General features: G+C 41.3%; 1 protein-coding gene across 1 annotated transcript in view; it reads right to left on the bottom strand.

Annotated features, from left to right (window-relative positions):
* Window positions 1-1,076: 1,076 nt before the first annotated feature.
* Window positions 1,077-14,733, bottom strand: part of KCNK1 (potassium two pore domain channel subfamily K member 1) — a 50,785-nt gene continuing 37,128 nt past the window's right edge. The window contains exon 2 of the mRNA XM_042446993.1: window positions 1,077-1,552. Coding sequence (XP_042302927.1) covers window positions 1,098-1,552 — 455 coding nt within the window. The 3' untranslated portion in view covers window positions 1,077-1,097. The remainder of the gene's footprint in view (window positions 1,553-14,733) is intronic.

A 14,733-nucleotide genomic window follows, 5' to 3' on the forward strand; every position in this document is an offset into this window, starting at 1 on the left:
CATCAGGCAGACCCAGCAACATCGGGGACTGCCTGAGAGCTGGTGGAGGACTACTTCTGCCGCTGCCCCCCCCATGTCACCTCGGAAGAAGCTCCCCAGAACTGCGGAGGACTGTCTTGCCGCTGTGGTGGCTTTTTACCAGGGGGGAGGGGTCAGTGAGAGAGGGGTGTTTTTATGTATTCTTAATTGTTTTATTGATATTTGCTGTGAACCGCCCTGATCTATGGAAGGGTGGTATAAAAATAATAAATTTATTATTTATTATTATTATTATTTTACAATGGATAAGCATATGCCTCCAGGAAACCTATATTCAAGGCTATTAAGACTCCAGCATCTGGTGTTCAGAGGTATATTCCCTCTATATTTCAACATTCCATTTAATTAAACAGCAAGTAACCATTAATACAGTAGCCTCTCCGAATTTATTTCATCTTATCAAAAATCCCATTAAAAAGTTGCCACTTAACTGAACCCTAAATGTATTGTGTAAAGTGTGGCTTTCTGAACCAAAAAACCATTCTCATTGGTTAGCCTGAGGAAGGGAGGAAAAAACTCAAGTGCCTGAATCCTATTGACAGTTGGAGTAAATTCACTGAATCAACAGGATTTACATAACTGTTTACATGCAAAAGGTCTACTTGAGTTGGGTCTATCAACTGGATTCAGTTCCTGCTTCCTCCATACTAAAAGTATCACATTTTAGAGGGGCCTTCTTCTGTGTCCCATCAGCCAGAGCACTATGCTGTGTGAGGACATGGGACAGGGCCTTCTCTACATGGTTGCTGTTTAGGCACCAAGTTGTTCATGAATGCTTTCAGTGCCTATTTGATTTTACAAAAATTCTCCCATGCACATGGTTTCAATTCATTTTAAATTATTTTAACCCTTTAAATTTGTCTTTTAATGTGTTAATTGTTTAATATGTTTTAGCCTTTTAACACTATTTTAATCATTTATACTATTTTAAATTCATTTGATTGGTTTTACTGTCCACTAACCTGAGATCTCTGGATGAAAGACAAGATATAAATATTTCATTAAATAAATAAATAAAATCTTTGTGACTGGGCAGCCAGGTGTTTACTTTGAATTTCTCAGCAAATGGACTGTGAAAAACTCTTTTCTTTTTTGTACTGATTACTTTGATACTCACATGTAATTCCTATTTTATATAACTCTCTGAACCTTTGGTTGTAACCTTCTCCTGGAACGTAGTCACCAAGGCCAATGGTGCTCAGAGAAATGAAGCAAAAGTAAAAAGATTCTAGGAAGTTCCAATCATCTTCAAGGACAGAAAATATCACAGCTGGGATAAAGAAGAAGCAGGAGACAGTAACAAAGCCCAGGATCACTGCATGGATGATGGCAACTATCTGCTTTGAGAAACCCCAACGAATGTGGAAATACAGGACAGGCCGCCTGGTGACATAGACTATGATGCGCTGTACCACTGCTGTCAGGAAGAGCAGTGTAAAAGGGATTCCAATGACAGAATAGATGATGCAGAAGGCCTTTCCTCCATCAGACAAAGGCACCGTGTGACCATAGCCTACAGAATAAACAAAAATTATAGGAGTGAGACTTGTGAGAAAAGGAATAGGCTTCTAAAAGAACAGTTCATTTTTTCATTTAATCTAAGACAAGAGTTCAGCCAGTATGGTGGTAGTATGGATTTATAGTTAAAAGTGCAAACTATTTTAACACTATCAATGCCATTTTATACCATGGCCTCTTTTTTTAAAAGAACATTCATGTGTATCAGAGGATAAAATTAAAAAAAGATACAAACAGTGGAATCTGTTTATCAAGGGAACAATTTCTTATAATTCAAATCAAACCTTTTTCTACTGATGGGAGCAGTGAGCAATGTCTCATCTTAAATACAATACATATTAACTGATAATCCCAGATATGAATCGATTTTGCTTCTTTAAAACAATTTCCCTAAGCAATACATATTCTCCTTTTTTGTTCTTAATGGCATCTTCCAAGTGGTTTCAGTCTTCCTCTATTTTTCTTTAGCTTTCTCTTCAGACCTTTTACTTCATGTTGTAAAATTCTGAAGAAATATTTCAGACTGTTGGGCATAAACCGCCCTGATCTAAGGAAGGTGCGGTATACAAATAAAACTTTTATTTATTATTATTAACATCAAATGGCTTCTTCTGCATTTTGAGGATTCGATTAAGATTCCAATGATATACATACTTCCAAAACCAGGAACATTTGAGGCATTAGATTGCAAGCCCTATAAGCACATATACACCCACACAATCTCTGAAGTATGTGAAAGATGACATAATACAATTGACAGTCAAGTTCTCATATTATGTTAATTTGTTTTCCATACTAACTCAGAATAGCATGACTAACTGCACAGCAATTCATGTTCCCTTTCAGTGAGTTCTGTTTTATTTTTATTATTTGTTAATGAGAACTGTAAAACCTTTTTACAGTGTTTGGTAATCTCTGGCTCCTAAATTTAGATTATAGTTATAATTTAATGAAATCTCTAGGACAGTGATGGCGAACCTATGCGACGCGTGCCGGAAGTGGCACTTTGGGCCATTTCCTTGGGCACGGGGCGAGGGAGAAGGCAGAAGAGGCACGCGTGTGCCTATTCCTCCCCCTCCCTGCCTTTTCCTGGTCTCCAGCTGTCTCTCGGAGACAGCTGGAAGCCAGAAAATGGCGCTCCAGAGAAGGAGCCAGAGGAGCACGCCTCTGGCTCCTCCTCGCAGCATTCTCCTGGCCTCCAGCTGCCTCTTCAAGAGAGCTAGAGGCTGGGAAAAGGGCGGGGAGAGGAGGAGCGACTGGCGCATGCCAGTTGCTCCTTCCCAAGGAGCTTTGCCGGCCTCCAACTGTCTCTGGAGAGACAGCTGGAAACAGGGAAAGGTCTGTGGGGAGGGAGGCAGGGACCCTGCCCATCTCCTTCCTTCCCCACTTACCCTTCCTGCCCTCCAAGTGCCCCAGATGGGGGAGGAAGAGAGAGGAAGAGAGAGGGCCTGCCCATTCCTCTTCTTCCCTTTTTGCCTTTCCTAATCCCCAAAGGGCTCTAGAGAGCCCTTTAGGGCAAAGAAAGATCCGGGAAGAGGAGGACTGGGGATGTGCCCATGGCTCTGCTCCCTCACGGGCCTTTGCTGACGCCCAGCTGTCTCTGAGAGACAGCTGGGGCCCGGGAAAAAGGCAGGGGAGGAGCCCCGCCCTTTAGCTCCACCCATGGAGGGTGTAAGCCACACCCCCTGGGCCAGAGGGCCCGCCCCTACACACAGCCCCATCCCGAGCGGGCAGAAGCCCCACCCCCTGGCACGCAAACCTAAAAAGGTTCGACATCAGTGCTCTAGGACATGGTCTCCTCTTAGTTTCCACATGTCGGTGCAGATAGGTCCTAAATCATTGCCAAGAAACTGATATAAAACAGGCATATTGCTTTTTATAAATATTGGCGGTTTACAGACCACTCAAAAAGCCGCCTCCATTTCCGGCTTCCCAGCTGTGGAAAAAGAAGCCACAAAAAGCGGCTTCTTTTTGCGTCGCACTTGCGATGCACGAGTGCACAAATGGTGCACTTGTGACATTGTAAGCGCAGGGGGACGTGCAGACGCTAAGCATCCTGCACGTAAAAATGGTGGCGCCCATGTGTATAGGGCACTGCCATTTTTACACCCCCATCACTAGGACCTCAGCCAACACCTAGCATGTGACGGGGGCGTATTAAAGGCCCGTCTAGAACGGGCCATTGTTGTGGATCCTTTTAGTATAACCAAGGCGCGTTACAGACTGCCCCTTTGGGTGTATCGGGGCCGGCAAGCTTTTCTAGCTTGTTAGAGCAGCCTCCAAGGCCCCGATCCGCTGCTTTGCAGGCTGCGGGGAAGCGGCAAAAAGCCGCTTCTTCACAGCCTGGAAAGGGGTGTCCTTGGGGCTTCAAGCCCCAAGGACACCCCGTGGCAGCTCCTTGCGTTGCTGGGCGCAGCCGTCTGAAGGCCACCGCCATTTTGTATGCGCACCGCCCCTTCCTAACCCTAGTACACGCTCTGCACATACTTTCATGGCGGTCTATAACCCACCCAAGTTTTGAGCTAGCAGGAGAAACTCACCACCAGCTGACCAGCTGTGCACTATATGTCTTGCAAGTCTGAGTTCCAATTTCACAAAATCATTTGTAGAATTTGATTTGTTTTAACACTTACTTGAAGCTTTTGTCATTTTGCTCTTTGTTCTACTGTCTATTTTACAAATAAGCATGCTATACCTAGTTTAAGGCATGGGTCTTGGGAAACCCCTTTAAATTATCTATTGTGAAAGGATTATTTGGTCCTGCCTTCTGTGATCTCTTAAGAATTTAGACAACCTATTACTCAGAATAATTTAACTTGTCCTAGAAGACTGATGAGTTTCTGTTTTGGCTCCTTGAATTGCTATTATTTTCTTTTAAGCAAAGATTACATGTAAGAGATAACAAAAGGTTCCTTGACATTCCTTCTCCCGCCACCTCAAAATTCAATAGTCATTATGTTTGAGCAGGTATTGCATTTATGGTTATCCTTTAGCAATTGCTTCTAACTCTACCTCTTAACAAAGAGAGGGAGAAAGAATAGCCCATGCATGAGCTCAATTGCTAAGACACCATAATACTCTCCTGGGACTGACACTGATTTTGTCCACTATATAGAACACAAGGCTGTCTTCTATATAGATGCAAGATATCAAGGATCTCTCTTTCTTTTTTTCTCTCTCCCCCTGTGTGTGTGTGTGTGTGTGTGTGTGTGTGTGTGTGTGTGTGTGTGTATAACAGTCATACTGGCTGGGAAAGATAAAAGTAGTAGTTTCCAACACTTCTGGACAACAGTGCTCACACTTCTCTTAGGGTGTAACATCTACCAACATATCTAATGTTCCCCCAAGAGACATGTTTTATGTAGATTTTAAAGATGCAATACAGTTCAGAAAGTGAAGGTAGAGAAGCTGTTTAGGACTTAAGCTATGTACTGTAAATAAAGAAATACATCATTCAAAAGACTTATCCTAAGAAATGCTCAGTTGGGCATGTTTTTTCTTCCATAGATTTGAAAGTATCAACTAGAACACCAAGAGGAAATTATAGTCTTGCTTGTGCAAAATAAAAAAATATTCAGTCTGTATCTGCACAGGCCAAATAACAACAACAACAACAACAACAACAATATAATATTTTCCCGCCGCTCCCAGGTGGATCGAGGCAGGATTATAACCCAAAAATAATAATAACATGTTCCCCACACATTCAGACAGTGATTAGTCTGGACAATCCCCAGGTTTGGAGAGAACTGTTTGGACAACACATGGCAAGTTCAGCATTGAAACAACTTTATACCAGCCTTACAATGAATTAAATCACCCTTTGCTCTGCAAGTTTCCAGTGTGAGCCATTCCCTCTGGGTCAGAACAAGGCATCCAGCCATGAAATCAACCCTGATCTCCAGAACTGTTCTCCCGCACTCAAACTATGACACCACACTGGCTCTCCCACTAAATATAAAATTATATAATTTATAATTATTATAAAATGTAAATATATTTCTATAACAAATATCATAGCCATATTCACTTAGAGATATACACACACTTAAATTGTTTCAAAGATGTTATCCAACCATTACTATTGTTATCCAACATGTTTATAAAACAAACTCCAACCTACATAATAATACTGAATAGAAAAAGATAGCTCCAATTGTTAAAAATATAGCCGTATCCTTAGACTCTGAAAAGAAATGGAACATCTGCATCCTGAAATTTTAATGCATTTCCAATATTTCCTTTCAAGTCTAATCTAAATTTATTTCTCAGGTGTTACAAAAACTATGAATCTAGATCTCTGAGCAAATATTAAAGGATTTGAAAAGTTTAGAAAAAGCACAGCAAAATCAGTGGGTGAATATGGAACTGTTGTTGTGTGCCTACAAGTTGTTTCTGATTTATGGGGTTTCTTGGCAAGATTTGCTTCTGAGGCTGAGAGTGTGTGACTTGTCCAAGACCACACAGTGGGTTTCCATGGCAGAGTAAAGATTCAAACCCTGGTCTCCAGAGTGGTAATACATGGCTCAAAACCCTACACCTGTGATGGATGGGGCTACACTCCCCTGGAAATCTCAGCTTTGCAACTTGGGTGTGCTCCTGGGCTCAACTCTGAGCCTGGATGCCCAGTTTTTGGCTATGGCCAGGAGTGCATTTGCACAGTTAAAATGCCAGCTGCATCAATTCCTTGAGAAGTCAGATTTGGCTACAGTGACACATGCTTTGATTGCATCCCATAACACACTCTCTACATGGGGCTGCCCTTGAAAACTGTTCAGAAATTGCAGCGGGTGCAGAATGCTGCAGCCAGGTTGTTGACAACGGCTGGTTACAGGGATCATGTCACTATCCTGCTGAAACAGCTACACTGGCAACCTGTCTGTTTCTGGGAAGAATTCAAGGTGCTGGTTTTGACCTTTAAAGCTCTAAATGGCTTGGGTCCAGGCTATCTGAAGGATCCTATCTCCCTATACAAGCCAGCCCAAGTGCTAGGATTGGCAGGACAGGGCTTTCTCTCAGTCCCACCACTTTCACAAGTGCAGTTGGTGAGGACTTGGAAGAGAGCCTTCTCCATGGCTGCTTCCAGACTGTGGAACTCCTTGCCATGGGAGGTCAAGTCAGCCCCCTCCCGGCTCTCTTTTCTCCGGCAGTTGAAGACATTTTTATTTAGGCAGGCAGGCGGGCAGATTTTATTTGAGTAATGTGGTCTGCTGTTTTAATGTTTAATTATTTTTTTTACTGTTTTTAACTATGTTGTTTTTAATCTATGTTTTAATGTTGGTAGTATTTAATTCTTTTTTAACTTTTGTAATCTATGCTTTAGTTCTGTCTTTTTTCAAAATATATTGTAACCCACTTTGAATCTCACTGTGAGAGAAAGGAGGATATAAACCTTGGAAATAAATAATAATAAATAATAAAATCTTTATTTTTATCCCGCCCTTCCAGAAAGATCAGGGCGGCTTACAAAAGTGCAATGAGTGCACACAAATACAAGTTAAAAACACAAAACACCAATACATCAGTACAACAATAAAACTAAAAGCAGCAATAAAAGCCCCATCGCCCGTCCTCATGGCCACGGAAGAGGAGGGGAGGCCCACAGGATCTTAATCGGGGAATGCCTGCTTAAATAGGAAGGTCTTGAGATCCTTCCTAAATTGGGCCAGGGTGGTAGATGAGCGGAGCTCGGTGGGCAGCGTATTCCAAAGGGCTGGGGCAGCTATGGAAAAGGCCCTTCTAGAAGTAGAAGCTAGCCTGGCCCCAGGCACCTTCAGCAATTGCTGCCCAGATGTTCTGAGGGTGCGAGGCGGATTGTACGGGGAGAGGCGGTCCTTTAGGTATCCTGGGCCCAAGCCATTTAGGGCTTTATAGGTAATAACCAACGCCTTATATTGAGCTCGGAAGCGAACGGGCAGCCAGTGAAGGTCTTTAAGTACAGGTGTTATATGGCTGGTCCTGGATACACCAGTGACCAGCCGGGCTGCCATATTCTGTACCATTTGAAACTTCCGAGTTTGGTATAAGGGTTGCCCCATGTAGAGTACATTGCAGAAGTCCAATCTCGAAGTTACCAGAGCATGTACCACAGTTTCTAGGTCCCTCCGGTCCAGATATGGGCGCAGCTGGCGAATCAGCCGAAGCTGGTAACAAGTGCTCTTGACCGTCGCATTCACCTGAGCAGTCAGATGAAGCGACGAATCAAGAAGCACTCCCAGACATACATACACACATACATACATACATACATACACATGCTACCTAGATTTAAGCCTAAATTTAACTATGGTTTTTTGTGGGTTTTTCAGGCTATGTGCCATAGATTTGCACAATCTTTGTCTTGTGGCTGGCTGAATTGAGTTTTTGATCAGGATGTTTTTCCCCCTAGTGATTTTGTTGGCTGGGTCTTATTTCAGTTTTGTATATTGCAGGATTCAGGAGTTCCTTGATTTTTCATTTGCATTGTTCTGTTTCCATGATTACTGTGGCATTGCCTTTGTCTGCTAGGAGAATGATGATTTCTGGGTCCAAATTGAGGTCCTTGATGGCATTTCTTTCTTTTTTGGTTATAATAATAATAATAATAATATTTAATTTGTATGCTGCCTTTCCCGTAGGATCAAGGCGGCTCACAACATCAGATAAAGCAGAACATACAGTTAAAATACATCCCGTTAATTCCCTCCCCCCAATCTTACCACACTAAAATATTATTTAACAATCAACAATTAAAACAGTTAAACATTTAAAATAAAATAATATGTTGCTGGGAGGTGGTTTTGCCTTGTGCAGAATCCTTGCTGTTTCTCCTCGTTATCTCTTCCACTTCCTCCTCTGCGAGATGGTGAAGGGCAGATTCAACCTGGGCAATGATGTCTTCAACTGGGTTTCTGGTGGTGGTTACTGCAAAGTTGCCTCCTTTGGCCAGGATGGATGTTTCCTCTTTTGAAAGTTGCTGCTGTGTGAGATTGATGATAGTTTGTGATGTATTCAGTGAGGGTTTCAGCTGGTGCTTGTGGCATTTGCTGAATTTTCGTTTTTGTCTTTCGGTGTGGTCTGCCATATCTTTCTCCATTTTCCTGTGAGGCTGTCAATTTTGTCCCAGTCTTGGGTGTTCATCTTTTGACTGATGCTGAGTGATAGCAGTTCCTTGTCTATGTTGGCCAGTTCTTTTCAGGTGGTGTGTATTCTTGCCTGTAAAAGAGCATGTTCCATCCTGTTGTAGATACAGTTGGCCTGTGGGGATTTCAAGGTCATTTTTGCTGTGAGAAAGTGTGGTGTGGTATGTGTCTCTCTGCAGCGTAGCAGGAAAGTTAGTGAGCAGAGTAGATGTGATTTCTTGGTCCAGAGTTTTTCCAGTCTCCAGGTGTCTTGGAACACTTTCTCCCCATAGATTTCCAATGTGAAGGTGAAGGCTTTCACTAATAGTCTATTAGTCACAATTAGGGAAAACCTATTGAATCAATGAAAACATAGCCCATTGATTCAGTAAATATACTCTAGATACATATTTAATTTTATAACAATTACCTCTGTATTTTATTACAGATTTCTTGATGAAGAACTATTATGGGTCTGCAACATGATGAAATGTTACATATTTTTGAATACCACTTATTATTATTGGCTGGCAGTCAGTATAGCAGTTACAGATTCACAATCTAGGTCCAACACACACTTCAGAAATAATCCAGTTTGAGACCACTTTAGCTGCCCTGGTTCAGTGCCAGGGAATTCTGGGAACTGTAGTTTTGTGAGACGTTTAGCCTTCTCTGTCAGAGAGCTCTGATGCCACAATAAACTACAATTCCCAGGATTCCTTAGCACTGAGCCAGGGCAGTTAAAGCAGTCTCAAACTGGATTATTTTTGCAGTGTGTTTTAGACTCTAGTTACAGATCCATAACTGCTCTGTATTCAGTAAGATTAGATAGTTTTACTGATAAATTATGTAAATGACACTGCAGTGCAACATAAGAGCCGGCAGCCTGACTGAGTGATGGAAGTCCATTGAGCTTCTGATAAGGATACAATGAGGGTAATATTTACACTCCTCTTCCACCAGTTAAGCAAGGCTGCAACAATCAGACAAGACCTCTGTTGCTAGTTCTTGTTGCAGTCTTTCTCACTGGCAGGAGGAAGGTGGAAATGTCATTCTCCTTGAACTTTCACTGGACGCTAAATAGATCTCTGCCTGATCCAGCTGCTGGCTCTTAAGGTTGGCTGGGATAATCAAGAAAGAAAGTGTTACTTCAGTTAGGCAGATATAATTATGTAGCTAATGTAGCAGCGGCAATTTCCTCTGAGTGAAGTTTGTTCTAACCCAGGTCTTCTCAGCCTTTAATATATAGAGATTAAAGCAGACAGGTTTTTCCCTCCAGGACATCATGTATGTGTCAGGTGAAGTTTCACCTGTTTAATTTCTGCAAGTTAAGGAGCAAAACTTTATAAGTTGTCAATAAAAAATAAATTCATAGTTATGCATTCAGTTTGGGTTTCTGAACACATAATGAACAAGTTTTGCATGCAGTGCTTTACTTTTAAGTATTTTATTTTTCTAATCTCCTCAGGAATTAAATCTGATTCATTTTAATTTATATTTTTCAAAAGCAGGAATGCAGAAAAGGAGTTCAGAATGTAATTAAAAGATGCCAAGATTTATTATGATTCTGTGCACCAGATTTTTAAAAAAATACACCAAGGTAAATTATATAAATTCTTTGAAAACATACCATTTTTTCCCAACAAAGTCAACTTGACTTTCCAACACTGAAAATCAAATATACAGAAAAGAAATATACTTCTGCCCAATAAAACTGAATAGCCTGGATGGAAAAATCAAGGTTTGACTTCTGAAGTTTCCTTTGAGAATTTCAGCTAGACAGCTCCAAATGTGCTCATTTATTGGTTTACCTATCTGCTAGGCAACACATAATCAAGAGCTGCTCTAACAAGCTAGAAAAGCTGTCTGGCACTGTGCAGTCAATAACAAGCAGCTAACTACATCCATATTTACAAGGAGTATAAAAGTGCTCTGAAGTGAGCAAGATCAGGAGTATTGTATGTAGATGTGTATGTAACCTTGTCTCCTGCTTATCCTATGTTATTGGATATATTTCAATACATGCAGCCTATGGATGAAGGGGACTAATGAAGGGGATGAGTGGATAAAAGGACTAATGTATGGCTCACCACAACAAAGCAAGGCTCTGTCCTGTGTAAAAGAGATTGTGGTGAGGCTGTCATTTGCCTGTGCATTCCCTCAGGGCCCTCATGTTGTTCTGATACCATTGCTAGAGGTTATTCAGAATTTTGGGATTTAGTGTCACCAATACCAATTCTATCATTCTTTTTTAATTCCAAGGAAGCTGTTTTGGTATGAAACTTGTCTTCTGTTAGTACAGTGCTCCCTCGGGTTACGAAATTAATTCGTTCCGCGGCCGCTTTCGTAACCCGAAAAGCCTTCGTAAGCCGAAATGCCATAGGCGCTAATGGGGAAAAGCCGCGATTCCGTGTGAAATAGCGCCGAAAAGCACCAAAAATTTTTTCGTAACCCGAAAAAACATTCGTAACCCGGAACAATTATTTCCTATGGGATTTTTTCGTATCCCGGAAATTTCGTAACCTGGGTATTTCGTATCCCGAGGTACCACTGTAATTGGTTAGATCGAGGTGAACAAATTGAAGCTTAATCCAGAGAAGAGAAGAGGTGGTCTTGATGAGCCAAAAGGAAGATGAAGAAATAGAGATTCAGCCTGTGCTGGAGGGGGTTACACTCCCACTGAAATCTCAGGCTTGTAGCATGGTCATACTTTTTGACTCAATCCTGAGCCTGGAGGCTGAAATTTCAGAAAGACCAAGAGTGTGCCTTCAAGTCATTGTCAACCCATGAATTTCATAGGATTTTCTTAGGCAAGGAGTACACAGTTAAACCTAATGTACCAGCTGTATTCATTCCTGGAGATGTGAGATCTATCTGTAGTGACACATGCCTTGATTCCATCTCATTTGGATTACTATAACACATCCCTGTTGTATGTATGTTTGCCTTTTGGAAACTGTCTGGAAACTGCTGTGAGTACCAAACACATTGTTGACCTGGGCTGGTTACATAGAACATGCAACTCCCTTGTTGCAACTACTTCCTGGCTACTGCTTCATTTCTGGGTAATATCCAAAATGCCAGTTAGGACTCTAAAAATTCTACATGACATGGGTCCAGACTATCTGGAAGACTTTATCTCCATATAGGGGCCTGCCTGAAAAATGTTAAGATCATTGAGGAAGGGCTTTCTTACAGACTTAATGAGAACATGTAAAAGGACCTTCTTGGTGGCTGCTCCTAGGCTGTGGAATTCTCCTCCACAGGAGACTAGGCTGATCCACTCTCTGCTCTCCTTTGACAGGCAGGTAAAGATCTTTTTATTTAATCAGATACTAGGCAATTTTTCTGGTTTGTAGTGTGCTCTGTCTGCCTGGGTTTGAAGCAATACTTTAGCATAAAAATATTACAAGAAATCCTAAAAAATAATTAGACTAATACACACTTATACAAGATGATTCTACAAAATGTTCTTGCACCATGCCCAAGCACAGTAGAGCCCCAGTCTTGGTTCTGCATCCAACTGGTTTCAAAATAGCATGGATGTGCTATTATGAAGCTATTAATTAGCAGCAATTATCTTGTCTAGTTGCAGAATATAAAGGAATGTGGAGAGTCAAGTGTCTCTTTGAGGCAGGAAAATGAGTTTAATGCTATGCTTTTTCATCTTCCGTTGGAGCATTAACAAATATGCATCTATTTTTAATGCTCATCCTAATTAATCCAAGCTCTTGAAAAACACTGTTTATTCCTAATGCACTGTGGTGATTGCCGGCTGTGGAGATAGCAACCACTGAGTGCAACACCTGTGCAGGATGGTGATTCAGCCAGAGAAGAACAAATGTCAGGTGTAATTAATCGAGAACAGGCTTCTGACACTGGTAGACGGCATCTGTCACCAGCCCACATGCAGCAGGATTTGGTCAACAGCTTGACAGTAACACATTGCCATCTACTGATAGATTGAATCAGTCAAGAATCTAACAAAGCAGTAATACATTGTGTAGGCTGGACAGGTTATTTCTTCTTGTTTGATGATCAGTAAAAAGCCCTGAAAGAAATAAGTAGTGCAGAAATGTACAAGGATGGGTGGAGAGAACAGAACATAGATTGTCTTACTGGTTTACTTCTCTAAACCGAGAACAGAACTTAGAATAATTACTCCATCTTCTGAAAATAATATCTTACACATTAAATGTAGTTTTTCAACACCATCAAGCTATTTGCTACACATGACTAACAAGTATTGAAACACATCAGTAACATGTTATTCTTTGATTGGCCTAAATGCCCTAAACCAGATCTCTTCTGATCTTGGAAGGTAAGTAGAGTCAGTCTTTATTAATTCTTGGATGGGAGACCACCAACAAATATTAGGTGCTGTAGGATAGAGGAAAGAGCTGGCAAAACCACTTCTGACTATTCCTTGCCTAAACCCTATGAAATGCATGGAGTCACCATAAGTCAACAGATGACTTGAAGGAACATATAATAACTCACTCATTCTTTGAGTCCCAGCCCTCAAAGTAAAAATGTTAATAATTGTGCAATAACAAGAGCAGCAATGACAACTTAATGTCATTTATAAAAAAGTAATTATTAATAACACTGGCTGTGATTCTGTATCACAGAGGCAAAGCAGATGGGCCAAATGGAACAATCTTCAGTCGCGATCGCTCCAGGACTCCAGCGACCGGATGCCGCAGTCCTGAAGCCAGCTGCTGCAGTCCTAGGGGGCGTTTCCACTTGCAATTTAAAACGATTTTAAATACAGCAATTTGTTTTAAAACGACTCAAAATACAGCGAGTGTTATCCCGCTTTTCAAATCGCTTTATTTGTATTGTTTCCATTTACGTAACGTTTTATTTTGTTTCACTGTAATTGTCACAGTATCGTTCCCATTCATGGATGAATCGATGTATATTTAAACCGGTTTTGTTATTTTTCGTTCATATTCACTTGTTTTGGCTATGAATATCATGTCAATCAAAGCGATGTCATCATGACGTCACAATACTTTGGAGTAACTTGCATCGATGTAGACTGTTCCCACTACGTTTTTAATTCATATTAAATTTTGCGGGTTTTTTTAAAAGAGCCAATGAGGAGGCGCTTAAGCTCTTAAGAGGCCTAAACGCCTAAGTGCCTATGCATTTAACACACTTACCTCTTATCACAAAGACCTCTGCGGACAAAGGGGCAAGGGAGGGAAAGATGGCGGCGGCGACAACGGATGGGGACAAAGAAAGGGTGACTCCCCCAAGCCAGCCCATCGCGCTCTGTTCCTCCCATCCTGTGGAATCCGAATCAGACGCCGAAACATTCCCATTTAAATACAGCGATTCTTATATCAGCACAAGGGATAACCCGGGGTAAAACCTACTATTTTTTTGCGCCGGTTTATAGGTTTCTGATCCGGTTTAAATGTTTGGATTCGAATCAAATTCGAATCGCTGTGGGAACGATAGAGGGTAAATCTAGAACTGTTCTAGAGTTAATTCGGGATTGAGTGAGAACGATACACCCTGGATTCGCTTTGTAAACCGGTGTATAAGCGAGTGGGAACGCGCCCTTAGAGAAACTTTTTGCCACTTCTTTTCAGGCCAGCTTTGGGCCACATTAGCCAGTCCCAGAATGGCTTCTGGCCACTTCAGGGGGATGCATCATCTGAACACTATGCCCCCAAAGTGCCCAGAAGGCACTTTATTTGGCCCGTCTGCTTTTGGCCACAGTTTATGGTGCATAACTTTATACATCTGTAACTAAGTAGCAGAGGCCCAACAAAACCCTGCTAGTGAATTGTGAATATACATAACAGGGCATCAACCAGAGTCCCAATGCACAAAAGACACTTATATAACCTGGACACAATGCACATCTGTCACTTCTGTAGGTACTGTTTTGATTGATGTTTTATGGTTTTAGCTGTGGTTTTAATTGTAATTAATGTTGTAATATTGCAAGTGCTTTTAACTCTGTTGTGATCCCGCCTCGATCCGTTGGGAGAGGCGGGAAGATATAAATAAAAACTATTATTATTATTATTATTATTATTATTATTATTATTATTATTAT

Source organism: Sceloporus undulatus, chromosome 1 (genome assembly GCF_019175285.1).
Source record: "Sceloporus undulatus isolate JIND9_A2432 ecotype Alabama chromosome 1, SceUnd_v1.1, whole genome shotgun sequence".
NCBI lineage: Eukaryota > Metazoa > Chordata > Lepidosauria > Squamata > Phrynosomatidae > Sceloporus > Sceloporus undulatus.